The sequence below is a fragment of the Aptenodytes patagonicus genome, chromosome 9 (assembly GCF_965638725.1).
Source record: "Aptenodytes patagonicus chromosome 9, bAptPat1.pri.cur, whole genome shotgun sequence".
Lineage (NCBI taxonomy): Eukaryota > Metazoa > Chordata > Aves > Sphenisciformes > Spheniscidae > Aptenodytes > Aptenodytes patagonicus.
In genome coordinates this window covers 11,995,720-12,020,434 of record NC_134957.1, presented here as the reverse complement: position 1 = coordinate 12,020,434, position 24,715 = coordinate 11,995,720, and the positions used below count along the sequence as shown (strand labels likewise).

The window sequence follows — 24,715 nt, the reverse complement described above, 5'->3', positions numbered from 1 at the left end:
TTTTGCTGGTCAGGACCTTGCAGGTGCTATGGGGCCACCCTTCACTTCAGTAAAACCCACTGGGACGTGTGCCTTGAAGCTAGGGTGTTCTCCTTCCTACTTTGCCTGTGCTGGAGTGAGCTGCTGTAGAGGTCTGACTGTGGCTGGAGGGACTGGTCCTGGCCTGCCTAAGGGTGTTAGGGTCCGGGATGTGGGAACAGACTTCAGCTGTGAGCAAGTGCTCAGCCTAAGAGGTAAAACACCAGTCAGAGCAATGTTTCAGCACACATTTATTGCTGCTCGTTGTTTCCCTGCAGTGGATCAGAACAAAGGTCCCTATTGCACATCAACAGATTTTATTTTTGGCATCCTTAAAAAAAATTGCGCAAGACTTCTTAACCCCCTTTGCCTTTCCCCTAGCTGACTGCTGAATACACAAATAAGATTCTTTCACCTAAATGATTGGCTATGGTTTGCCCGGGAGCCATGGTGATGCTTCCTGGACATGGTCATGGTGGGGCTTGGGACACCTGCAGAAGAAGGAACCCCTTTGTGTGGGTGGCTTTTATGTTTGCTTACAGTGTGCAAGACACCCTAGACTCGAAAACATGCCTGGATGATCTTTGCAGAGACAGTGTTTCTACTGCATGCAACAGATACTTGTGGCTGGATCTAATTTACCCATTGAACTGTCCCTCTGGGGTTTGGTCTGTGGGACTTCCTCAGCTGCTGCTGAGTTTTTCCAGCCAGGCAGTAATAATCCAAGCTGCACGGTGAGAATTTAAATACAGTGAGTTTTTACAACTACAGTTGCACAGGGTGAATCAGAAAACTCCAACCTCAGAACACAGGGTGAGACCTGCCTGGCGGTGGCAAGCTCCATGCCATCTTCATCAAATCCACGCTTGCCTTTTTGTGTTCTTCCCCATTTGTGAGGAGAAGCCCTTGGATGTAGGGGCTCTGGTGTGGTCTGTGTGAAGACTCCTAAGCTGTGGGTTTCCTTGAAGCCTCACGGACACCAGCCAGGCTTTTGAGGTGTTTGTGGCGCAGTGTGCACTCCTGCAATGGCAGGGGAATCTGCCTGGAAAGCCCCTGCTCTACCACTTCACTTGGGACTGATGCAGAGAAGATTGGCTGGGTGCTACAGCAGGACTGTGCTTTCTCTTGCCTGGTGAGGTGGGGAGCTGTGCTCTGAGCTAACGGGGTGCCCTGGGCTCTGCTGTAGCCACTAACTTAGCACTGCATTGCAGTGCCACGGGAGGTGGCCATCCCTGCAGCAGCCCCTGCCCTGTGTTCCCCTGGGAGAGGAGATCCGGAGACCCTGTGTGTGTGAACCAATTGAGACCATGTCTGTGGAGTAGCAAAGGAAGGGAGTTGTGCTGGGCTGTGTGTGGATCAGGGGAAGCTGAGGAGAAGGTTTCTCCCCATGGCTGCAGGATGGTTGATGGGAAGCAGCTGGGGTCAGATACCCTCTCAGTAGACCCAGGAGATGGGCACCCACTGTGGAGAGCTGCAGGCCTGCTCAAAGGCTTCCTGCAGCACCTGGAGGCTTTCTTCCACCCCATTGTTGACCAGTGAGAGGTCGAAGTAGTGTGCGTATCGGCTCCGGATGCTCTCTGAATCCTTCTGGAGCTGCTGCAAAGCCTCTGACTGCAAGAAATGGGAGAGAGTGCTCAGGAGGCTGGGGAAGAGGGGAATTTCACAGCCCACCCCAACAGGCAAACTCCCTCCTACCACCAAAACAGCTCAAGTGGTTGCTAAGTATCAGAGCACAGAGCATCCCTGCAGCTTGTCTGACAAGCTAGGAGCTGTTGTGCGATCTCTGGGAGTGTGTGTCTGGGGGTTTTGCTGGACTTTTATGCAATGCTGGGAGCATCAGGTTACCTGCTAGAGTAAGGCCAGACCTGCTTGGTCTCATATTTATCTTTAAAATGCTTTGTGGCAGCTCCCTGGGAGGAGAAGGTTCACTGAGCAGCAGGCTGCTCATTACTATGCTATGCAGTGCAGCCAGCTCAAGGCCCAAGACTGGTTTCAAGGTAGGATCCCTGCAGGATGGTCCCTCCCCACTGGGTTTTGATCAGAACAGCGCTGGCTGGCAGAGCTGTACCAGCCTCCCTCTACTGGTTTTGGCAGTGATAGAGTTAAATTTCTTCATAGTAAAAGCAAAGCTGCCTGCCACCTCCTGCCGGTGTGGCTAGCCTGCACAGCTTTCCTGTTAGCAGGGACACCCCTGGAGTGTGTCCCTGCGGGCAGCTGTGCCCTCAACAGCAAAGTCCAGACCAATTCCCACATATCTCCCTAACAGAGCTTGAAATGCAGGCAGCTCCCCGCTTCTGGTGCGGGGAATGAGCGTGGGGTGCTGTGCTTGCTGCAGTGCTGCTGTGTGTTGTCTGGCAGCTCTTCGGGTGGAGAGAGGAGAGCAATAAGCAGTTTGCCTGGGTCATGTGAGCTCTGCTGGGTCACGTTTTGGCTCTGCTGCATCCCTTCTAGTAAGCAGTTACCTGAGCTGTGGCAGCTAGCTATATATAGTGCCTGCACCAGCGGGGCTGGCCCTGCCCACTGCGGCAGAAGTTAATTCCTCTGTCTGGAGGCAGTGGTGGGTGATGGGGCATGGAGGTGGGGGCAGCAGGCTGCATAACTGCCCTTTCTGCCCTGACACTTGCCCCCCTTTTCACCCCCCTTCCACCCCCTAGCCTGCTGCATCTGGCTTTACAATGCTCTGCAGTTTAATGTGCCTAATGCTTGTGCAATGCTTGCTCTGAGGGCTGCATAAATATGCTCCCTGCAAACTATCTATCTTAAGCCTTACGAACCCCAAATTAATAGGTTGGGAGAGGCGGCCTTGGCTGGCCATGAGTCCAGGAAGAGCACAGTCGTGGGGGTTTCCCTGTTCTCCCCTTGCTTCCCGTCTCCCTGCAGAGGTTAGCCCTCAGGGGAGCTAGTCCACAGGGTAGGCAGCACTGCTCTGTGTGTCAGGGGCTTCCTGGGAAATGGCAGCGTGTGGCTGCCGGCCTTGCAGTGCTTGGTGCTGCATGAGTTAACTGTGGTATTAGTACTGCTTTCATCCTAATTTTGGAGGGATGAGCATCTTAATGAGGCAAAGAATCAAAGGAGCTGCTGTTTGTGTGTCCCATTTGCATAGCTGATGGCAGAATAAATGTTCCTGCTCTGCAGCACTCCTGCAGCTGGAGACAGCCCTGGGTGCTGGGCTATGTGCCCTGCTACGTGTTAGTGGCTGATTATGCTGCAGGGATGATGGTTGCTGCGGGGGTGTCAATCTGGGAGGGAGTCTATGGCTGCAGGAATCGCCAATTCCTGTTTCTAAAGTCTGGGGTGAGGAAGTTGCCCTGCTCTCCTGGACCACAAAAATCAAAGCAGACAGGAAGAAGCTGATGTGGAGCAGGGAGAGAGCCCTGGGCTGCTGCCATGGGCTCCCTGCCCCCCTGCCATGGGCAGGCAAGCCTGGCCAGAGGGTGACTCAGCCTTGGCACCCTGCCACCCACCTGCTCTGCCTTGTCTGTTGGGGCAATGAAGACTATGAACGGGGAGAGCTCAGCCGTGCGGACAATCTTCAGGGTCTGTGGAGAGAGGGGTGTAGTTAACCAGTGTGGCCATTCCTCAGGGTGGGAGCTGTTCCCCATGCTGCCCCCCAGCCAGGGTGTGATGGTGCCCATGATGCAGTGACGGGCTAAAGGGGCCACTCCTAGTCTGGGGCCATGGGCTTTCCGGGTGGACTCCTGAGCTTGGGGTTAGTCAGGTGATGTGGGGGCAGTTGGATGATGCTGGAGCAGGGGTCCCAGCATGGCTTCCTCTGCACCTCACGGGGGAGGATATATGGGCATCCCTAGCCCTGCTCTGGGCTGGCTACTGGACACAAGTGCCACTTTGCAAAGCAGCACCCACACGCTTGGTGTCGAAGAGGGGAAAGAGTCCCTGTGTGGGGCCTGTGCTGGCCCTGCACCCCCACTCCCATGGCAGCCTGGTCCTGGCCTTGCTGTCACAGCCAGGTGCATGCTGTGATGGGGAATACCCTTACTGCACCCGTGTCTTGAGAATGCAAATGCCACCCCAGCATTCCCTGGCCTTTTTCCTTTGGGACGGGCGGGTGGGCAGTGCACCAGGGAAGGCAGGGACAGTCACAGCCAGCACACAGTTCAATCTGTGGCAGCCCCTGTCCTGCCCACCCCTTCCCCTGCTCCCTACCTGGGGCTCAATGTCCAAAATAGCGACTTTGTCCTGCTGGTGGATTTTGTGCACTGTTTCAAACTTGGTGCCAAACATGTTTCCCTGGTAGCTTCCAAACTCCAGGAACTCGTTGGCTGAGATGTCCCGGGTCATCTCCTCGGTGGAGACAAAGTAGTAGTCTGTCCCATCCACCTCATTCTTCTTCTGGGGGCGTGTGGTGTCTGGGGAGGGAGGGAGATGGTGAGTGCTGGCCCCGAAAAGGACTGGGGAACAGAGCAGAGTGGGCAGCCTCTGCTCTGGGTGACCTGGGCATCTTGCCTTCCCTTTTTGAGTATGGGGCTAGGGCATGGAGGACCTGTGTACCTCAAGACTAGCCTTTACTAATCCCCCTTCAACTCCTTCCTGCTTGGGACAAATAGGGAACTCGGCCAGCCTGAGGAGAGCCATTGGGATGTGAAGAGTGAGGTGTCTCTGCAATGTGGGTGGTAGCAGCCCTGCAGCCATCTGTGGGTAGGTTCAGCCCATGGGACAGCAGGCAGGGAGGCCCTACAGTGTGCCCTGTATGGTGGCCTCTGACACTGGGGGCTTGGTGGAGCTGGAGGAACATCTCCCAACCTCCCATCTGCTGTCAGAAGGTCCTGGCTCAAGGATGTGAGAGGAAACGCGCCCTGTGCTGTGCCCTCCACCCTGGCTGGGCACTTACATGGGGGTGGGTACATGAACTTCTCCGGGTTGTTGCTGAGCAGAGCATTCTTGATGTGGCTACGGCCCACGCCGCTGGCCCCTGCAGAGAAGGAGGGATGGACGCTGGAGCCAGGCTCAAAGAAGCCTGGCAGGAGATGCTGGGGCCCCTCTGCAGCTCTGAGTCTGAGGAAAGGTGCAGAGCTCCTTGGGCCTTGCCCAGGATCTGCTTTCTGAGTTGGTCTGTGGTGTCTTCCAGCCCTGGAAGAGGCTCTCCCTGCCCTGGGCATGCTCACTTCCAGTCCCAGCTGGAGACAGGACCGGTGCCCACCAAGCAGCCAGCACGGCTGGGCCGTGTGGGCTGCCTCTGCCTGCAGGGTCCACCAACAAGTGCTCAGTACCCACAGCGTGGGACTGCTTGCTTTGGTGCAGCTGCGCAGACCAGAGCTCCTTTTAATAAAAATTATCCATAAAGATACTTAGGAGCTGGAAACTCCTGAGTTAACTCTACCTCGGCATCGCAGTGCAGGTGCTAGACCATATACAGTACTGCACGGAGGAGGTCAGCCTGCTTGGTGATCACTGCAGGCAGAAGAAATGCTCCCCAGAGCCTACTAGGTTTTGAAGGGCAGTGCTGCCCCAGCCCCTGTCCAGTCCTGGTTCCCCCTGGGACCCACCACATGCAGCCCTTGTGCTGCGGAGGATGGGCAGGACCTACCGATGAGCACCAGAGTCTTCCTCTTGAAGGCAGGCAGCCTCACCACCTCCTCATATGAAACCACATCCAGCTGGTCAAAAACTGGGGTGGAGGAGAAATGAGACAGCGAGTGGTCAGAGCTGACTCAGCCACAGCAGCAGGACCACATGCGCGTTGGACTGAAGCCAGGTCCTTGGGCAAAATGGAGGGAGCAATCAGGGCTGGGCTGGGAGCTTGTCCCTGTTTGGCTACACAGGGAAAAGGGTAGCAGCCTCAGCAGCAAGCAGCACCTGTGGTGCGGAGGGGGTGCTGGGGAGCTGGACCAGCAGCCGCTAAAGGAGAAGCCAGACCTGCTTTCAGTAATTCTGCTCAGGACAGTAGGACCTAGGAGCTGGATGGGGAGGCGGCAGGATGCTGCAGGGAGCTTGTTGCTGGGGGAGCTTTATTTATCTTGCTGATTTACAGCCTTGTTTGTTGCTGGTTGGAGCTGCAGGCTGGGCTAGGAGCCAGCACGTCCTCAGGCACCTGCCTTTGCCGGTCCAGGGCATGCTTAGCACAGGGCATTTGCACAGGCAGCTGGGGGCAGGCTCCCTGCCCCACCAGGGACACAGCTTGGCAGCTGTGGGGAGCAGTTCGGGCTGCTCCCTAATTGCTGAGCAACAGCAAGGCCACCACCTGCCCTGCGTTCAGCAACCTGTGGAGTTTGAGGGCCCGGGAGCCCAACCTCCCAAGGAGCTCAGGGCCAGGAGTGCCAGGGCTTGTCACCGCAGGAGAGCCCGGGAGCTTGGTGCCTGGCTCCCGCGTGAGTCAGCCCTGGCCTTGGGCACTACAGAGCTGCATGGGGACACAGCTGTGGCCACCTGAGGGGTATGAGGACTTTGGAGAAGGGACTCAAAAAAGCTGACAGCTGTGGGGTATCCTCCCGAGGTTCCACTGCCAACACAGCTGGGCTGTTTGATCTGACTCCCATGGAGGACAGACCCACCCCTGGCCAGAGGCAGGAGTGATGGCCAGGGCTGGGGATGGAGCCCATTGCCCTGCTCACACTTACTTGAGCTGTGCTTGGCCAGGTATTTATCTTTGCACTTCTTCTTCTTCCCAAAGGGGCTACAGCTCGGGGATTCAGTCTGACTGGACTGGGTGATGCTTGCCACACGCCTGCCGAGAGAGGAGGACACCACCATGGTCCAGCTGTCACCCCAAGCACTGGGGGAGCAGTGGGATTGTCACTCAGACATGCAAGGGCAAGAGGAGCAGGGTGGCTGCTGGGACAGGTAAAGGCTCATCCTGAGACAGATGAAGGGGACATTTGCCTCCTTTTCCCAGCAGTGACGCTGGTGTTACCCAACACGGTCACACTCATGGTAGCACACAGTCACTGTTCCCACCTCCACTCCCACATCCAGCCCTTCTGGCCAAATCTAGGGACCTACCACTCCTGCAGCTCTGGAGAAGGGATGAGTCCCGCCGACTCAGTACAGGAGCCCTCCACCCGGCCCTGCCACCAGTTGCTGTCATCCTTGTTTATGATTTGAATCACGTCACCAGTCTGAAACTTCAGTCCCGCTTCCTTGCAGGGGATCAGGTTGTCTTTTTTGGGGTCGTAGTCAAACTGTGCCCTCATGAACATCTGCAAAAGAGAGAGCAGGCCGGAGTCAGCATGGCCATGCAGGGTGGCTGAACGTGGTCATGTCCAGCTCCTGGCCCCATATTGCATTCCCCGGCAGTGACTGCAGAGCCAGCTCCAGGCACAAGGTCCCTGCTCCACGAGGGACCCCAGCCCATGCTGCTTTCCAGGCCCCACGAGGCTGGGTGGGGAGAAAGGAAATGCACAGAGCCTTGGGGGAAGCTCTTGGGCATGGAGCTGCAGTGAAACGTACTGGTGGGTGAGGGAGGGAGGACGGCATCTTGGCCCTACTGGGAGCTAGTGAAACGGCTGCTGCCTCTAGGCAGGCCTGCATGCCCTACAGCTGGTGCTCGAACCCTGACATGTAGCCCCCCCACTGCAGTCCTCCAGGTGCTGCACAGTGCTGGTGAGCCGAGCCAGCTGGAGAGGAGTCCCACCACCTGGACCAACATGGGGCACAGCAACTGGGATCTGCAACGGGGTGAGCACAGAGGAGCCATCGCAACAGTGCACCCTGCAATCCCATGTCCTGGGGACCCCAGGGAAGGCCGTGTCTCAATCCCCAGCTGCTGTGCCCTGGCCTCTCTCCAGCACCAGGCACTCTCCTGCATGGTACGGGGCCTTCGGGGAGCCAACGCTGTGGTGTCCCTGCCTGGGTCTGTCCTGGCCTCTTCAGCATCAACTACTCTTGCAACATTACTTTCATCACAGCTGCAACTGGAAATGAGCTGCTGCTGCTTCCCAGGCCACTGTGCCACCCTTCTGGGGCTGGGGAAGCCCTGGGGACCAGGAAGGAGTGAGAAAGTGGCCTTTCCCTGTCCCTTCTGCTTGCTCAGCTCTTTGGGAGGGAGTCTACAGCACCTGCTCCCAGTGGGGCAGCCCTTCCCCTGACCTCAAGCCCTCCTGAAGCCAGCAGGCAGCCGGGCACCCCTGGGCTCGCTGCCCCCGAGCATCTTTGCAAGGTCAGGAGAGAAATGGCATGTGGCTTTCACACATGGACCTTGTTTTCCAGGAAGGCTGTTCAGGAAGAACAGACTGTCAGAGAGCAACAGGATGGATGAGAGTCACCTATGCCCGGGAGGAGGGCAGACCACGCATGTGCACCCAGTGTTTTCTGCACTGCCGCTTGCTCTCGGTGCCTGGATGAACAGTTTCTCATCTGAAGTGCGGCTGCAACTGCAATTTGTCTCTGGCCAGCGCACCCGGCAAGATCAGGACCAGGTCAGGACCATGTTTGGGGCAAAGCCAAGGCAGGGTATGGAGGATGGTCAGTGAAAGGCAGGGTTTAGGAAACAAAGTAAGGCTGTGGCGAAGCACAGACCTCACATTGCCCTTGTTCCCCTCCTGGGGTTTTTTGTCCTGTGGGCCTGAGGCTGCTGGGAGCCCCGAGTCATGGTGCAAAGTTCTGCAGACTCTCACACAAGTCATGGGTGCTCCCGGTTGTTTGAGACTTCTGTGATCACTCAGGAGGGTGCTGGGCCCCGAGCCAGTGGCATGCCTGGGGCTGCCCAGCAGTCGTGCCACTGGCAGGAGATCCTTCTACAGGGGAAGCAGCACTATCAGACCCAGCCTCATGCTTGCGCTAATGCAGGCTTCCCCTGAGCACAACCCTATCAAGTTATTTATCCCAGAAATGTAGCATGTAGCAAGCAGGCAAAGGGATTCACATGCGGTGATGCCTATGTCCTGTCCTCAGATGGCAGATACCCCCCTCAGATAGGCAGGGCCTGGAAAGTCATCCTCCCTGAGTAGGGTAGACCATGCTGTCCTTGTTCTACATTAAAACAATTTCCCACAGTATGTCCTCCTTCAGCAGTGCTTCTGGAGGCATAGGGCCAGCAGGACACAAACATGGTTCCCTTTCACTGCCAGAAAAGCAGAGCATATGGATCTAGCTGTCACATGCAATCTCTCACAATGGAAGACAACAAAAGTGGAATCTCCTTTCAGGATGAGGACTGATGCCTGCTTTGAAAGCACTTTCTGGCACCAGGTCATCAACATAAACACACAAGGGACACACAGCAAGCACTGCCCAGGCACCTGCCTGGAGCCCTCTGCTCCCGCAGCCCTGGTACCCCAAGCTAGACATAGCCAGGTCACTTTTGGAAAGACTGTCCCTTACACCAATTAGGAGTTAGCATCAGACAGCTCCAGGCATCACCCACGGACTGCAAAGGGCTAGCTCCAAATGCAAGCTATTTGCCTGCCTGCTGCCAGCCCCCTCTCTGGGGCTGGAAGCCCAGGTACTGAGCAGGCTCCAGCATGAGAAGCCCTGGTCTTTCTTTAAAGTCAAAAGGCTGTGGTTTGCGCCTGGGAACAGGTTGGAGGTGACCTCGAGAGCCCTGAGAGCTCAGTGCTGCTTCTCATTAGGATCCTCCCCAGCAGACCTGCCCCAAGAAACACTCCGTTGGCCTCAAAGTGGCTGGCTGCCAGGCTGTGGGGCAAGCCAGGGCAGGGGGGTATCGTGATGCCAGGATCTGCACCGTCCTGCCTGCCAGGCCCAGAAATGAAGGTTATCATCAGGATAACCAGGATCCAGGAGTTGAAACAAAATCAAAAGTCCACTCTCGGTGGTGGACTGCAACAAGCAGAGACGTGGGCAGCCTGTGAACTGTGGTTTTGGGGAGCAGACAGCACCACGGCCCTGGACACGGCAAGAGGGAGGACAGCTGTTGCTGGGAAGGAGTTTGTCTGTGTGTCCTTCCCTGAGCCCACAGCCAGCCTTGGGTGAGCCAGCAACTGTGTTCTTTTTCTCAGAGGTAACTTTTCCCCTGGCACTGAGCTGGCCTGGCTGATTGGAGCTGGCTGGGTCAGGCCAGGGAGGCCATATGGACAGCAGGGAAGGGCAGATATAGGCCAGTATTTAATAAACAAACACGTGCAACGCTGGTTGAGCTGAAACGGGGACAGCATGGGCTGAGCAAGAAACAGAGACAGTTTTCACTTGCCACCATGTTCAGAGACTTCAGCTTCTCCACGTAAGGAAGGAGGGTGACATGGGCTCCCCTAGCCCTTCCCAGCACCCCCACCCTCTGCCTCTGAGCCCCTCTCCCACTCCTGCTTGTCCATGACGGGGGTGCTGCGCTGGGGTTGGCTCCTGCACCTGGAGACAGGACAGCATCCCAGCCACCACGCACTGAAGTCTTGGCAGAGGAGCCAGTCCTCTCCACTATCATGAGTATTTCAGCCACAGCAGGACTTCAAAGGCAAAGCCAGGCAGGTGTCACCCCCTGCCACAGCATGCCACCCCCACCCTGGCAGTGGCAGCAGGCACAAGGAGCTACCTTCCTCTCCCCTTCCACTTCCTTCCTCCCACTCACTGCTCACAAGCGTGCTGGCGGCATCTGGACCTACGTCACCCTCCTTGCAGCTGATGCACCAGGCATCACTGACAGCGGGGAGCAGTGAGAGCCTGGTGCTGCACCTGGAGGGGCTGCTGTGGCCCTGTAATGGAGATGTGGCTCTAACAGCCGTGGCTCTGAAGGTGGCAGGAAACTCTCTCATGCTTCCTGGTGTGCACATGCCGCTGCTTTCCCATCACCAAACACTGCACACGTGTAGCACTGTGGCTCAGGCATCCCAGGCCCATGTTCCTACATACACATTGGGTAAATACATCCACACAGGGCCAAAATCTGCTTGTTTGCAGCGATGTAAGCACAGGATAGGTCCCTTCATCCTCCAGCAGCTCAGGCAAGGCAACCGGGCAGCCATCCCCTTGTCCTTCCCCTGGCTCAGCACAGCTCTGTCCCCAGCACTGGTCCCCTGTGGTTTGCTCTGGTCCCACCTGGCCCCACAGCCATGTCCTGGCACAGCCCGCGGGTCTGGAGGCTGCACTTACCTGGAGAGCAGGGAGGCGGCTTTGTTGATTGGGAATGACTTTTATTGAGACCATCCCCTTGGTTTCTTTCTAGTGAACAAAGGAAGGGAAGAAAGAAGAGTTGGAGGAGGTGGTGCCTGGAGGCAGCCCGACAGCAGCAACCTGTGCAGGGAGCTGCTGAGTGCCAGGACCTGCAAAGGCAAGGCTCCTGAGTGCTTCCCAGCCATGCTGTGATGCTGGGGGACACCACAGCCTGGCCAGAGACAGCTCTGCTAAGGCTGGGCTAAGAGCCGTGGCATCATAGCTTTGCCACGCTTGTCCCATCCCCATGGGGGGACACCAACACCCCCACAAGGAGCTGGCTGTGGGCACTGCTAAACATCACCAGAACGAACATGGAGATCTGTATTATCTTGGGTCTGGCTGCCCCAGTGAGGAGCCTGGGAGGAGAGGCTGGTTCTGCCAGGTCCACTCCATCTGCCCCCTCCTTGCTGGCCTCTTGCTCCTGCCCTCCTGGTGACATTAGAGGCACAGCACTCCCTTGCCTGCCACAGGCCAGATGCACTGTTGCCCCATGTGCTTCACAAGACCTACATGGTCCCATGGGGACAACCACATCTGGAGGCTTGGAGAGGCCTCCTGGGCCAACCACCCTTCTCTGAAGGCAGACAAAGACAAGCTCCTCCTTGGTCCCGCTGTCTGGAGCACAGACATCCCACCACCAGGCAGCAGAGGACCGTGGCACCGCAGCAGGGCCAGGACTCCTGCTTAGGCTGCTGGTGGGTGACCTCAGCACCACCACCTCCCTTCGGCTAGGTCCCACATGTTGGGCATGGATCAGGATGGCCTCAGTGTGTGAACCCAAGGCAGGTCTGAGACCCTGTCCAAAGTTGTCTCTAGCAAGGGCCTGGCACTGTGACTTCAGCAGCAGGAAAACAGCACCAAGGTGACCTGCAGGAGCGGCTCAGGCCTGCAAGAGCAGGCAGCCCTGGGCTGGAGTTGCACACCAGCCTTGGCAAGCAGAGGTGGTTTCCAAGCCCCACACACATCAACACATGTCAGGGACCCAGTCAACAGCCTTCGCTGCTGCTCTCGGGAAGCCAGAAACAAGCAGCAAGCACAGACCACCAAGGCTGTGTACACAGACCTGGTGCTTGGCTGTATTACAGCACCCCGGCACAGCGGCCCTGGTTCCTGCTGCATCACACTGCTGCAGGCAGCTGTGTGTTGGCTCTGGTACCTAGGAGGGGGTGAATGCTCAGCCAGCATGCACAGCTGCAGGCCAAAGGGGTCCTTCCTGGGGAACAGCCCTGCCAGACACAAATACCTACCAGCATCTTTTGCAGCTGGTCAACTGAGCGGTTGCTCACACTCTGCCCATTGATTTCTATGATTTCATCACCCACATGAAGGGAGCCTGCCAGCAACAGGAGAAACATGAAAATGCAGGACCGGACAAGAGCTGCTCACCAAACCCAAACTACACAGCTCCACCAGCCTCCCAACCCCCTGGGCAAGCTGTGGCCAGGACACCGTGGTGTTTGTCTGGGCAATGCTTGTGGAGCCACACGTCACCTAAGCACGTGGGACTAAAGCACAAGGGGAATGAATTCTTCCCCCTCCACCCAATACACACACTTCATCCAGTCTGAAGGTCATTAGGTTGCTTTCCACTGTGTGTCCTTCAGCACTTTAGAGTGGTCAAAGCACCTGTTTCAGAGTTATTCAAACCCAACCCCAAGTACCTCACCTGAAGCCAAATGACAGCCTCCTTACAGGGCCCTTAACACAAGCATTCTTGACTTTGTGTGTTTTCAGTTTATATACCCAGCCAGATTACAGCCTCAGATACACTGCTATAAATCAGGCTCCAGTAGTGTTATTGGAATGGCTCCTGGGTTATTTTGGCAGGATAAATGCCAAATATTATCCTGGGTGGATAATATTTGTGGGTGAGCTCAGACTTCCCACTTGGATCCAAGGCTGGAAAAGGGGCCTCTTCTTCGAAGCACAGAACATCTCATTTCCATGCCCCCTTGGCAAGACCCAAACCCAGAAAATAGGACCTATTTCTTTCTTTCGGCACCTTCTTTTGGTCTGCAGAGACAATCCACAGCAAGCCTGTCCCACCTGTGCACTTTAGGAATGGGAAGAGCTTCCCCCATGGTCTCTGGGGTATGATCCATCTCTCGTTACAGTGACCCCATCATGAGACGGAGACAGACGGTCTCTGGTTCCTTTTTGGGAGAGTCCTTCCCCCAACCCTTCCGTTCTCCCTAAAGCCTCCAGTGTATTAACATGACAACCGTGCAGAGAGACCAGTGAGCCCTGAGTTCCTGACATATTCCTAGTGGAGGAACGGACACAGATGTCCACATCACAGGGGAAAGCCAGCAGTGCTGGGGGGCTGCCTTATCTCTGCATGGAAAGAAACCAGCTGCAGACGTGCACCCCATGCACTGCCTCTACAAGGGCCTCATTACCTTGTCTGTGAATCATGCCCCCGTGGAAGATCCTGGCCACCATGCAGCTCTGCTTGTCGTTGAGCTTCAGCGTGATTCCCTGGAAGACAGGAAAATCCATGACTGCTCGCTGGAGGGGAAAGCTTGCACACTCTCAGCAAAGTCCTCTCCAGGCCCATGTCCACGGTAGGCTGTGCAGTGGCTGGGGGGAAGCCCCCTGGCTTGGCCAGCCCAGTCTGCTGCAGCTCCTCTTGGCACAAGCGCCACCACCCTTTGATGGGGCTCGCTCTGGGTCCGCAGGCAGGAGGCAGGATCCAGCACCCTCTTCCTGTGGCTGAGGTCTCCAGCAATCTCCTGCTTCTCCCAAGGCCAGCCCATTGGCACGACTCTAGCTGCCCCTCTGCCCCCCTGGGTGCCACCAGGCTTTGGGATCTTGCCAGCTCTCACCATGGGTTCCTCCGTGACCTTCTCGAACTGGATGAGGCGTATCTTCCGCACCTCGCGGCCATTGCTGTGGGAGGGGCTGCCCAGAGTCGCTGAGCCATTGGTATAAATGTCCTCAGTCATGGCATTCGGGGACTGAGTGATGGCCTGTTGGGGCAAAACAAAGACCGGGGTTTAGGGGCTCCACCTGAACGGGGCCTGGGAGTGCCGGCTCCCTGCTGTGGGGCTGAGCTACTCCACCGTGTTAGGGTGCTTGGGGCGCAGGTGGGGCATAGGGGGAGGAGAAACCCATGTGCTGGAGGAGAGGACAGTAAGAGCAAGAAAAGAAAAACAGCAAAAGAGCTTCACCCTTGAAGATGTGGACTTGATCTGCAGTTTTCCAGCCTGGGAAACACAGGAGGCAAGAAAACTTTGGAAAAGTTACAGGTAGCAGAAGCCAAGAGTCCACAGCTGACCATCTTCTGCAGCAATGAGTCCCAAACACTACTTGTGTTGCAGCAGCACTTGGCCCATAGCTGTCTTGTGGCAGAGCATAAAGCCCAGGACAGCTTCACTGAGTGAATGGAACAGTTTGGGATTCACCCCTGAGAACTGGGGCCAGGCACTGCTCTTGCTCAGTTTGCAAGTTCAACCCTTCCTCTTCTACGTAAATGGGCAACTGACACAGTGCAGAGCCACGTCCACATCCAGGCACTGAAGGCAACATGCTCCCCAAGCCAGCCAGAAACTCCCCATTCCCTGCCCCAGCACCCAGCTACAGGCCAGTTCATGCTGGCCAGCACTGGGAAGCCAAGCAGGGGCTTTCAGCCATGGGGAAACCTCTGTTCTTTGTCTCCAGCAGGCACTGGCACGAGGGCAGGTGGAGGGTGCATGGGATCCTGGGCAGAGACCTCCAAACTTGCTCTGCCATGCAGCAGGGACACTGCAAAGTGAACTGCCACCTCCCAGTCTGAGAAAGCCTGGCACAGTCCTGTTAAACCCCTCAGGCACACTGGGCAACGTATCCGCACAGCTCACAGATGCGCCAGTTTGGCCCCCAGTGTAGTGGACTTCCCTTGAGCCTCTCCCAAATCAGTGCTGGCCCAGCAAAACCCAGTCCAGCTTTGATCTGCAGCTCCTGCCCGCCTTGTCGGCACGCTCAAATCCCCACACCAGCCCATGAGGCAAAGCAAACCCTCCTGGCTGCCCCACTACACACCAGACTGCCAGCTTTGCTGCCCAGTTTTCAGCTTGCACCCTCCCTCCCAGCAGCACCCAGGCTGGGAGCCACAGCCAGCAAACCTGCAGGGACACCCAGCAAGGTCCTCGCTGGCTTTAGTCCTGCCTCAGCGATGCGGCATGCCATGCCCAGCCAGGCAGAGCCAACACCTCTTGCTGCCACAAGCCGACTTGCCAACACCTGACCGAGTGCCAGGCCCCAGGGCCCCGTGCCAGCAGCTGGGGAAGCAGCAGCCTGAACCTGCCACCCTGGCTCGCTCTCACCCACCACAGGCACCCGGCCCGGAGCAGAGAAGAGGCTGCAGCCCCGTGCCACCAAGGGGCAAGATCTGGCCAGCCTGTGGAGAGATTCGTGCGGGTGCAACTGGGGTGAAGAGCATTTGCTGGTGGGGTGCAGCCATGGCACTAAACCACAACAAAATTAGCTTTTGTAGGGATGTGCCCAGAGTGCTGCCAGGCTGAGGCAGAGGCCCAGCCCTGTGCAATGGCCAAAAGCAGGGAGGGAGCCAAAGGCAGGGGTGGCAGAGCCAGGGCTAGCCAGGTCAGCAGGAGAGGCGCTGGCAGAGGGACGGACCAGCATCGAGGCACGGGCACTGTCGCAGCCTCGACGAAAGGGCACTGGTGGGGCTGGGCCGGGGTGGAAAGGGTGCAGGGAGCCGTGTGCCCATGCTGTGGCAACGGGGAAGATGCATGATCTATTGTTAAGCCAACTACTTCTAAAAGAGCCAACCAACCTCCTCCTCAGAGGAAAAAGGTGACTGCATGGGCTCCAGCTGCCGATGGCTTAAACATGGAGGAGGAGGCTGAATCCCAGCCCAGAGCAGCGCCCAAGCCAAGGACTCGTGGGGTGGAAGGAAGAGCGACTCGCAGCCCCCCAGCCTGGCTTGCCAGCCCCAGCAGGGCACACTGCTACCATGCCGTTCACAGGGCAGAGGGTCAGATCCAGCAGTGCAGGTGCCTAGAGCCGGCCCTTAGCTCTCTGCTGGCTGTCCCGGCTCTGCCGAGCCAGTGGGTGGGAGGAAGAAGAGAAGGACGAGGAACTTCTCCAGCCCTGCCCAAGGCCAAAGTGCCCGTGAAGTGGTTTGAGTCAGCACATATCACACTTATCCTGGTCATGCCTTGGGAAAGTGTTACACCGTGCAATCCCTGGCTTCAAACCTCTAGGCTCAGCATAGCCCGATGACCCAGGACACAGCACAGCCTGCTCCAGAGGCTGGGAGTTACCGTCCCCGCCGTCCCCACCACCCCCACCAGCTGAGCCTCCCAGCCCTGACCTTTGCTTTTTGCTGAGAGCTGGAGAAAACACCCAGCCCGTGACGCTGACGCAGCACCAGTGTCACCCTGGTGACTCCCAGAGAGCAAGCCTTGTCACCAGAGACTTGCTGCTGTGCCTGGGGATGGCCACCAGTCACGTGATAGCAGCTCTGAACCCAGCAGGGTCCTCTGGCAACTCCCTCTGCCCTGAACAGAGCCACACTGGGATGGCGTGGGCTTTTGCTGACCACGCTGGGCAACCAGGGGATGGGGATGGGAAAATGCCCCGCTCATGAGGAGAACCAGGACCCACAGGGTGGCAGATTCCAGCCCCAGCGTTGGGCATCCAGAAGCCAGAGACAGGAGACGTGCGCAGCTCTCACGCTCCATGCATGTGAGCCAGCTGGCCGGAACGCCTACCCTGCACTTTCCTGGCAGCTGCCACACTCTCGGCCAGCTTGGCCCAGCGTACCCTGTGACCTCAAGAGCCTTTCGAGTCATGCTGGCGGCGGGCCAGACCCTGCTACTTACGTGCTGCTCCGCAGGAAATATCTGCAAGTGCTGCTAAGAGCTGGCTCTGTGGTCACCAGCCACTGCCGGTTCTGTACAGCCCTGGAGTTGGTCACTGCTGGGGCCAGCCTTAGGGCAGACATGTGGCTAGGAGGGTGGGGGCTGAGCTGTGCAATAGGGCTGCTGGGTGCTGGGCAGGGCTGAAGTGGCCCTGCCCAGCACCCCTACAGGTGCCTTGCAGCTGGCTGGTGAGGGTACAAATCCTCATGCACAAACCCTGCTCCAGGTGGCAATGCACAGAGGAGCCACCAGCTCCATGTGTTAGAGGTGCATCCTAGCTCCCTGCCTTCATTTTCCTCAAGACCCCGGATTTCTGCCCTGTATCCCAGGGTGGAGGGAATGGCACCAGCTCCCCAGGCAGTGTTTGCCAACAGGGAATTCAGTGAGTGTGGAGCAATCCTCGGCGAGGACCCCAGGGCTTAGTGTCCTGTCCCCCAGCGGGGTCAGCGTCATCTGCCAGGGTTGCTCCTGCTGCTGCACTGGCTCAGCTGGGCTGCACACTACCAGGCAAATCAAACATTAACTGGGCAGCTTGTTTGCAGGAAGCTGAAGCAGCACTTGGGGAAAGCAGCACCGTAGTGCAAAGGGCACGTTCAGTGGTTTGGTTCCTGGGCTCTCCTTACTGCTCTAACCAAGAGACTTCAATATCAGGTGGCCTTGAAAGAGCAGGGCTCCCTGGCGAGCACGTGGAGAAAGGTCAGATGCTGCTGGCTTTGCCAAGCAGGCCCCCAAAGTACAAGAGCTTGGATGCAGGAGGGAACCCTGGAGCCAGGATCCCCCAGGACTGCCCTCTTGGCTGGCAGGGAGGCATGCTCCACTGCCCACAGTAAGCAACAAAATCCCAGCTCCCTCCAGGAATCATCACCCCTCACATTATAATCACTGTGGGTATGTGCAGGGAGGCTGGGGCACTGCTTGGTGCTGAGATGTCCTGGCCCAGCAACCAGAGTGGGAGTAGACCGCTCTCTAGTGCTCCAACCTCGCCTCCCCACTGTCCAGCAGATGTGTGCATCATGGTCTCAGTACAGCTTTTTAACAGAGCAATGTGTAAAAAGAGCAAACTAGCAAAAAACCAAAGAGCTTGGGAGTTGCTTTTGGGCTGTTCCAGCAGGCTGGGGAGCAACAGCCATGTGGACATTTAGAAGTTATTCATCCCTGCCTTCTGCTGGGGGCTACTGCCTTCTCAGGTCTGCCAGCACAACTGTGGGAGCAACCTCACCCAAGACGCCTTCCAGCAATATGATCCAGGTTTTTTGTTTGTTTTTTTTTTTAAAAAAAGGCACTTAAACCAAACAGGATTACATTGCTGACAGTGGGAAAAGGCCTGGCAACACCAACAGGTTGCAGTGGGATGGGGAACAGAGAAACAGGAGGGATACAGGCAGTCATGGAGGCCAGAAGATGCCACCAGCTCTGCATGCCCTCACACTGACTCCAGATCATGGAGTGCTGCAATGGAGAAGGGCCAGATGCAGCCTTCCAGATGTGTTTGTGAAACTGGTCACCTCCAAGGGAGAGTCAGTAAAACCACAACACTGACAGAAGAAACCTTGAGGAGCTGCCCAGACGCTCCATCCCCACCTTCCAGAACAAGCCCTGCAAAACGGCTTTTCCCCTGCAGCCGTTACAGACTGGAACATGGCAAAACGCATTTGAGATGAAAAAGTTGGAACCAGCCCTCCCCACTCCATTTTGGTCAAGCCTAGAAGTTTTGCTCGGCTTTCAACCACTAGTTTTGCCTGTGGTCATTTCAGGATCTGGTCCCTGAGGACTGTGGCCGTGGTCTGCTCTGGAGCTGGCGCCGGTTGGATGCCAGGAACCGCTGCCCACAGGGAAGTGCAGTGTCGCCTCTGCACCCTCAGCACTCTCTGCAGAAGTACCCTCCTTTTCGCCACCGGACTCCCAAAGGTCACATTCGCTGCCCATTTTACAGCTGGGGAACTGAGTCACGGCCGATAAGGAGACATGCCCAAGGTCACCCTGCCAACCAGGTGCACAGGTAGGAATAAAGCCCACACCTCTTTGGTAAATCTGTGTCATCTGGGAGATAAGGAAAAGATATGCAGGCATGTGGTGGGGCTCAAGAGAAGAGGGCAAGTGGCTTCCTCCACTTCGGCTTGTTTTCTAGCAATGACATGGCTTCCACTCACCAAGGGTTTGCGTGCCCTGCCACCACGGGAGGAAAGCAGGACGGCACTTCCCTGCACATGGCTCTGCCAGAGGAAATGGGGAAGAGAAACCTCCCAGCTGCCCTGTTTGACTCCAGCCAAGGAGCAGCCAGTCAGACCCAGCACCCCTCCCAAGAGCTGCTGCTGGGCAATGTCCCTACTGTCCCAGAGGGGCCCACATCCACCGTGGGCCAGCACTGTCTCTGCATGCACACGACACAGGGATGAGCGCATGAATGACTGGCAAGCTCAGGACACATAACCCCAGTTGGGTGCCAGCCCCACGGAGCTCCTCTTAAAAGGCCCCAGGCAGATCCCAGTTCGCCATCTCTCTCTTTATCCCTACTGGAATAAATATATTGTAACACCAGTGAGCTGTAGGCCAGCTCCTACATTTTCCATGCCCTGCTGCCACTGGCAATTTATCCCCGCTCTGCCTGTGGCCAGGCAGGCCCTCTGCTTGGATCCTGCGGGCAGAGGGATGGGAGAGCTCCTCTCAGCAGGTGCCTGATCCAGGCACTTTGCTTTAAAAGCTTTCTTCTTTTTTTTTTTAAAGCACTCTGCCAGGGTTGAGCCATAAAAAGCATGCAAACCACTGGTGTGGGACAGATCTGACAAGCCTCTTTTGGATCAAGTGCTGTCCAACAGGATGGGCCAAGGACAGCACTTGAGGAAAATTTCCTCCCTGCTCTCAGAGGCTCCCCACAGCTGCAAGGAAACCTTAGCCCAGGCACATTATGCCATGGCTCTGTCAGGGACTCCTGTTCAAAGCTGAAAATCTCTGCTGGGAGAAAAGCACCAGCTGCTTAGCACCGGGAACTGCTGACCTTCTCCCGGTTGCACCCAAGCTACCCCAAATGACACCGGCTGGGGAAGGAGCCTTCCCAGCACAACCGAGATGTCTGGTGCAGCCTGTTCTCCTTCTGCTGGAGGTGGGGTGCACGTGCCCCCCTGGCCCACTCCCTGCCCCAGGGTCGATGTGAGAAGGGCTGGTTGCATCCTCTTTCTCTGGGGCCGAGACCCACCACCACCACCCCTCCAGCCCATGCTATGGACCTGAAGGTTGCTCAGCAGCTGAATCAGCTCATGTGACAGGCAGTTCCAGTTCAGACCAGCTACAACTTTGCAGCAGAACAAGCACATGCTCCTCTGTGGCAGGATGCTGAAGCCTTCCTCCCCTCCACCCAGCTCCTTCTTCCCTGCCTGGCCATGCTGTGCCATCCACTGGCTGACCATTCCCCAAGGTGCCCCACATCTCCCAGCGAGGAGCCCCGCTCCTGGGGTGTTAGGGACCAGTAATGCCACATACAGGGCACATACCTGGATGCCCACCTCCTGCCCCCCTTAGGGGCCCTGCTCCCGCCCTTGTGCAGGAGGGACGGGATGGAGGGGAACCCCCAAGGGCTCTGTGCCGGGCCTGAGCTGGGCTCAGGGTGCTGGGCTAAAGGCCCGCAGGGAAGGGGACGCACAAGGGACGTGGGATGGAGCGGGGCACCCCGGGTCTCCCTGCCCGGCCTCGGCGGGGGAGGGGGCCGGGGGGGGCAGAGACGCGCTCTCCCTGGGGGTCTGGGGCCGCCGCGGGGGCGGATCGGTGCTGGAGGGCGACGGTGCCCTCCAGCCACCGCTCACCTCGGGCTTGGCCCGGTTCTGCAGGAGGTGCTCCAGGTAGAGGTCGGAGAGTGCCGTCCGCATGCTGCCGGCGCTGGCGCTGCGCCCCGACTTGAGGGTCATCCCACCGCCCCGCCGCCGCTGCCGCTGCCGCTCCGCCGCCGCCAAAAGCAGCTGCAGCCGGTTCCGCTGGCTCCAGCAGAGCGGCCCGGCCCCGGCTCCGCCGCACGGCCCCGGCCCCGGCCCCGGCTCCAGCAGCGCCACGGGCTGCCCGCACGCTCCGCCCGTGTGCCAGCGGGGGGAGGCCTGCAGGCGGGCGGCGCGGCGCCGGGCGGAGCCAGGCGGCTGGGGGAGGGCCGGGGCCGGCCCCGCGGGCGGTGCCGCCGCACGGGTGCTGCGTCCTCGCTGGGCCCCCCGCCGGCTCCGGGTCGGTGGCGGGGGGGGAGGGGCCGGTCCCAGAAGTGGAACGGGTGGGGTACGGCGTCCCTGCACAGGCGGCACATCAGCACCTCCAGCTGCCACTCAGAGCCTCACCTCGCTGCCCGCGTGGGGTCTTTTCCCCCATGAAACAGTGTCCCCATTATGTCTCTGCTGGGAACAGCCCTTGGCCCGTGCCAGCCCCTAGACGTGCCCAAGCACTAGCAGAACTGTTAGCCTGCACACTCTAGGGAGGGTGCTGACAAGTTTGGACGCTCATGGGATTCTGCTGGGGGGGGCTGGCTGCAACCGTCACACCAGCTCACGTGCTTGCCAAAACCAGGGCGGGAGAGTGGATCTGAGACAGGCTTTGTCCCCTCACAGCCAGGGCAGAGGCCCAGCAATCACACAGGGAGCACCTCTCCAAAGCAGTATTGGTGCATACCTGGCTCTCTCAAGCCGACAGTCATCCCCGGGCCCCACTGGTGTGCAAAGCGGCATGTGCTCGGCTCCAGGGTGCCTCCAAGGTGAGGAGACCCAGGGATTTCTCTGCGCTGTGGCAGGAGCAGCCCTGTTCTCTTTGCGCTGTTCTGGGTCTTCCACCTCCTCATGCACCTGCGACTCGTGTGGCTGTGGGTGGGATGGCAGATCCCTGCATTCATGAGCTGTGGGTGGTGGGAAGGGCTGCTGTCAAACTTTTTGTGCTCTTGCTATGAGTCTTACTGATGCCAGAGCCTCAGGTAAAGTCTGAGCTTTATTTAGGGATGGGAAAATAATTCTGGTGGAATATCCTTTAAGATAATCACTGAAAGGTTTTTTCATGCCATCCCTGGGATCCTGGAGGTTTTGAGGTTTCCTTGCACCAGACTCCCACACTGCTGCTAGACGAGTTCCCCAGGTTGCCTCAGTCTAAAGTTACCCTAAGAAATACAAGAAAAAGAAGGGTGTAAATCCCTAGAGAAAGGAAACAGGAAAGCAGGGGAATAAGAGGAGAAAAAGAAAAGAGAGAAAATCCATCTTGTTCTGACAGCAAGTTTCTCCTGCCCTGTGGGAATAAAACTGCTCCTGACTGGGCTATCAGAAAGCCCAGAGTGCTGTGAGACGTGGGGAAGAGGAGGTGTGGGAGCTGCAGGTGCTGATGTGACCGGCTCGGGCAGCTGCTCTAACGCCGCCAGGAGGAAAGAGCCCCAGCAGCACAGCCTGGGCAGGGAACGAGGAGAGAGCTCTGCTGCAGCAAGGCAGCCCAGCCCTGCCCCTCACAAGGTGGGTGCTCAGAGGCAGGAAAGGTGCTGGGGGGGTCTGCCCCCAACACATCCTACAGGGGAATTCAGACTGTGTCATCAGGAATGCATCATCTTTGTATGCAAACAGAGCCAGAAAGCTTACTTCTTGAGCAGATGTCCTGATCTGGAAGCTTGGGAAAAGTTCTGATATAAGCTTTGTGCTCTGGGGCCCTGTCTGCTTTTTTTAAACTTACTTTTAACTATGGCCTCGTAGATGGGGGACTAACTTTTGGTCAGCATCCTCCTTGTAAATCTTCTCCTGCTGCATCTTACACAGGTGGCTAGAGGTACACCTCCTCACTGCCACATCTTGCTCAGGACAGTGGGGATTTCAGAGCTATGACCCAGACAGCACAACCCAGAGGAGCAAACCTGCCCCAGAGAAAGGGACTACCAGATGGTGGGCGATGCACACATGTACGTGAGGCAGCAGAGGAGCAGCAGGAGCAGCAGGGTGACGGGGAGGATGTACAGGAGTGCCTGTGGGAAGTTCTTGTAGAGGTGAGACCACATGTCACTCAGATAGTCTGCCAGCCGGGACCAGTGGACGCCTGCAGAAGAGACATGTCCTAGTGATTGCAAGGAAGTGATGGGAGAGGGATGTGAGCCAGGGCCCACGCTCCCAGGAGGTCTTTGTGGGATAGGCAGTGGTCAGGGCTGCTTGCCTCAGGGGGGTTTGCTGGTGGCAGACCCAGGAATGTTCAATCCTGACTCAGATTTCACATGCCTGATGCTGCCAAAACGAATCTCTCTGATCCCAGAAGCTGTTTGAGTCTTGCAGCAAAACTCTTTACTGGGGAGAGCAGAGAGATGCTAGAAACCCTTCTTTTTCTTGGATCTGAGTGTATTTTGAGGCAGGGTCAGGCCTTCTTCCCTGTGCTGATGTGCATCACCCAGCCCCTCTCACTCCACGCACACACACCACTTCCCTCACTCTGGGGCCACCATAAGGAACTTCAGCCCCAAGACAAAGCCAGTGCATTCTGTGCAAACTGGTTTTACTTGTGTGCACAGCAAGTGGAGGAGCAAGCCTGGTTGTGCACCCAGGTACACAGAGAATGAGAGGGTCATTTGGGGCAGCGCGAAGAGTGTTCCCTGGTCGGGGCTGCTGGGTGCCTTGTCTGCTGCAGGCTGAGGCCAACAGGGTGGACAGGGAGCCCCCAGATCACAAGGGGCAGTGTGCCCACCCCTCCAGCGTTGAAAAACTTCATCCTTCCCAAGAAACTTCCTGGAAAACTCCAGCCCCCGGGGCTGAAGTCCCTGCAGTGGTCTCCAGCCCAGGACTGCCCCGTAGGGCTAGCTGCCCACCCCTTTCTCCTCCATGGCAGATACGTCAAGTGGATGGGGATTAAAAGGCAGAAACCCATGGATCTGCCACTCAGAGGCGGCTGGAGTGGGCAGTCAGAGCTGCTCAGGGCAGGGTCTCCCGTTGGTCCCTCTCCTGTGGCAGCTGTTGCGCACCTATGTGGGATCACCTGCTGGAGTCTTCTGTATCATCCACATGTAGCTCCAGATCCACTTCCTGCCCTATCCTCAGCCTCACACTGCCCAGCTGGGAGGTGGCCTTGGGCTTTCTTGAGGAAATTTTGCCACTTGCCAGGAATTATGCCACTGTCAACAGGGCTCAGCCCTAGGTTCCTGCTCAAAGAAGAGGAGTTGCCAATCCGCTGAGTAAATAAGTGCTTTAGTTATCCGACATGCAGAGCAGCTTGAGCTGGGTGCCTCCAAAGAGGGACCCTGAGCAAAGAAATCCCTCGACACAATCTAAGTTCCCCACTCTGACCAGTAGTAATATTAGGATCTGGGGTCTTCCAGTTCTTCACTGGGTCCCTTCATTGTCTCTAGGCAGGCCATTTCTTCTCTGGGTTGCTGTGTCAACTGATGGTAGCAGCCTTCCTTTCTTCCTTATCTTCCAGCTCGAACTAGCTCTGGGGCCTTCTTTTACTTAACTAGGTAAAAGTTCAACATATCTGGGTGAAAGTTCACAGCTTGCAGCATAAGGCTTCAGCAAATTTAGCTGCTAATGCTAAGCAAGTTCTGCATAAGTAGTATACCAAATCGCACAACAGGCTTGCAATGACAGTAGAAGATCAGAGCAGTCAGCACCAGGAGCAGAAGAAAGACAGCTATGAGGGCCATGTTTTGCAGCTGGGCATGGTGGGACCTGTGGCCCAGACTTCATCTGCAGGGTTCCCTGGAAAGCCTGTAAAATCAGATGAGATTTGTAAAATAGGATAAGAAAATAATGGACTAGGTCGGGGGCCTATAAAAGTCCTGGGGTGCCTGACTGCATTCAGCA

The 24,715-nt window shown here is 57.3% G+C and overlaps 1 protein-coding gene across 2 annotated transcripts; it reads right to left on the bottom strand.

Annotated features, from left to right (window-relative positions):
- Window positions 1-252: 252 nt before the first annotated feature.
- On the bottom strand, window positions 253-20,957 carry MPP1 (MAGUK p55 scaffold protein 1). 2 transcript variants are annotated; one of them, XM_076347152.1, is made up of 12 exons: window positions 20,738-20,956; window positions 13,902-14,045; window positions 13,476-13,554; window positions 12,324-12,409; window positions 11,014-11,082; window positions 6,976-7,172; window positions 6,594-6,700; window positions 5,564-5,644; window positions 4,868-4,948; window positions 4,183-4,385; window positions 3,483-3,557; window positions 253-1,629 (listed from the first exon to the last, which is right to left on the bottom strand). In XM_076347152.1, the coding sequence occupies exons 1-12, from the start codon at window positions 20,837-20,839 to the stop codon at window positions 1,453-1,455; spliced, it is 1,401 nt and encodes a 466-aa protein (XP_076203267.1). In that variant the 5' UTR covers window positions 20,840-20,956; the 3' UTR covers window positions 253-1,452. The 2 variants fall into 2 exon arrangements, with proteins under 2 accessions (XP_076203267.1, XP_076203268.1); XM_076347153.1 differs by lacking the exon at window positions 4,868-4,948 and having other exon boundaries at window positions 20,738-20,957.
- Between the last annotated feature and the right edge of the window lie 3,758 nt (window positions 20,958-24,715).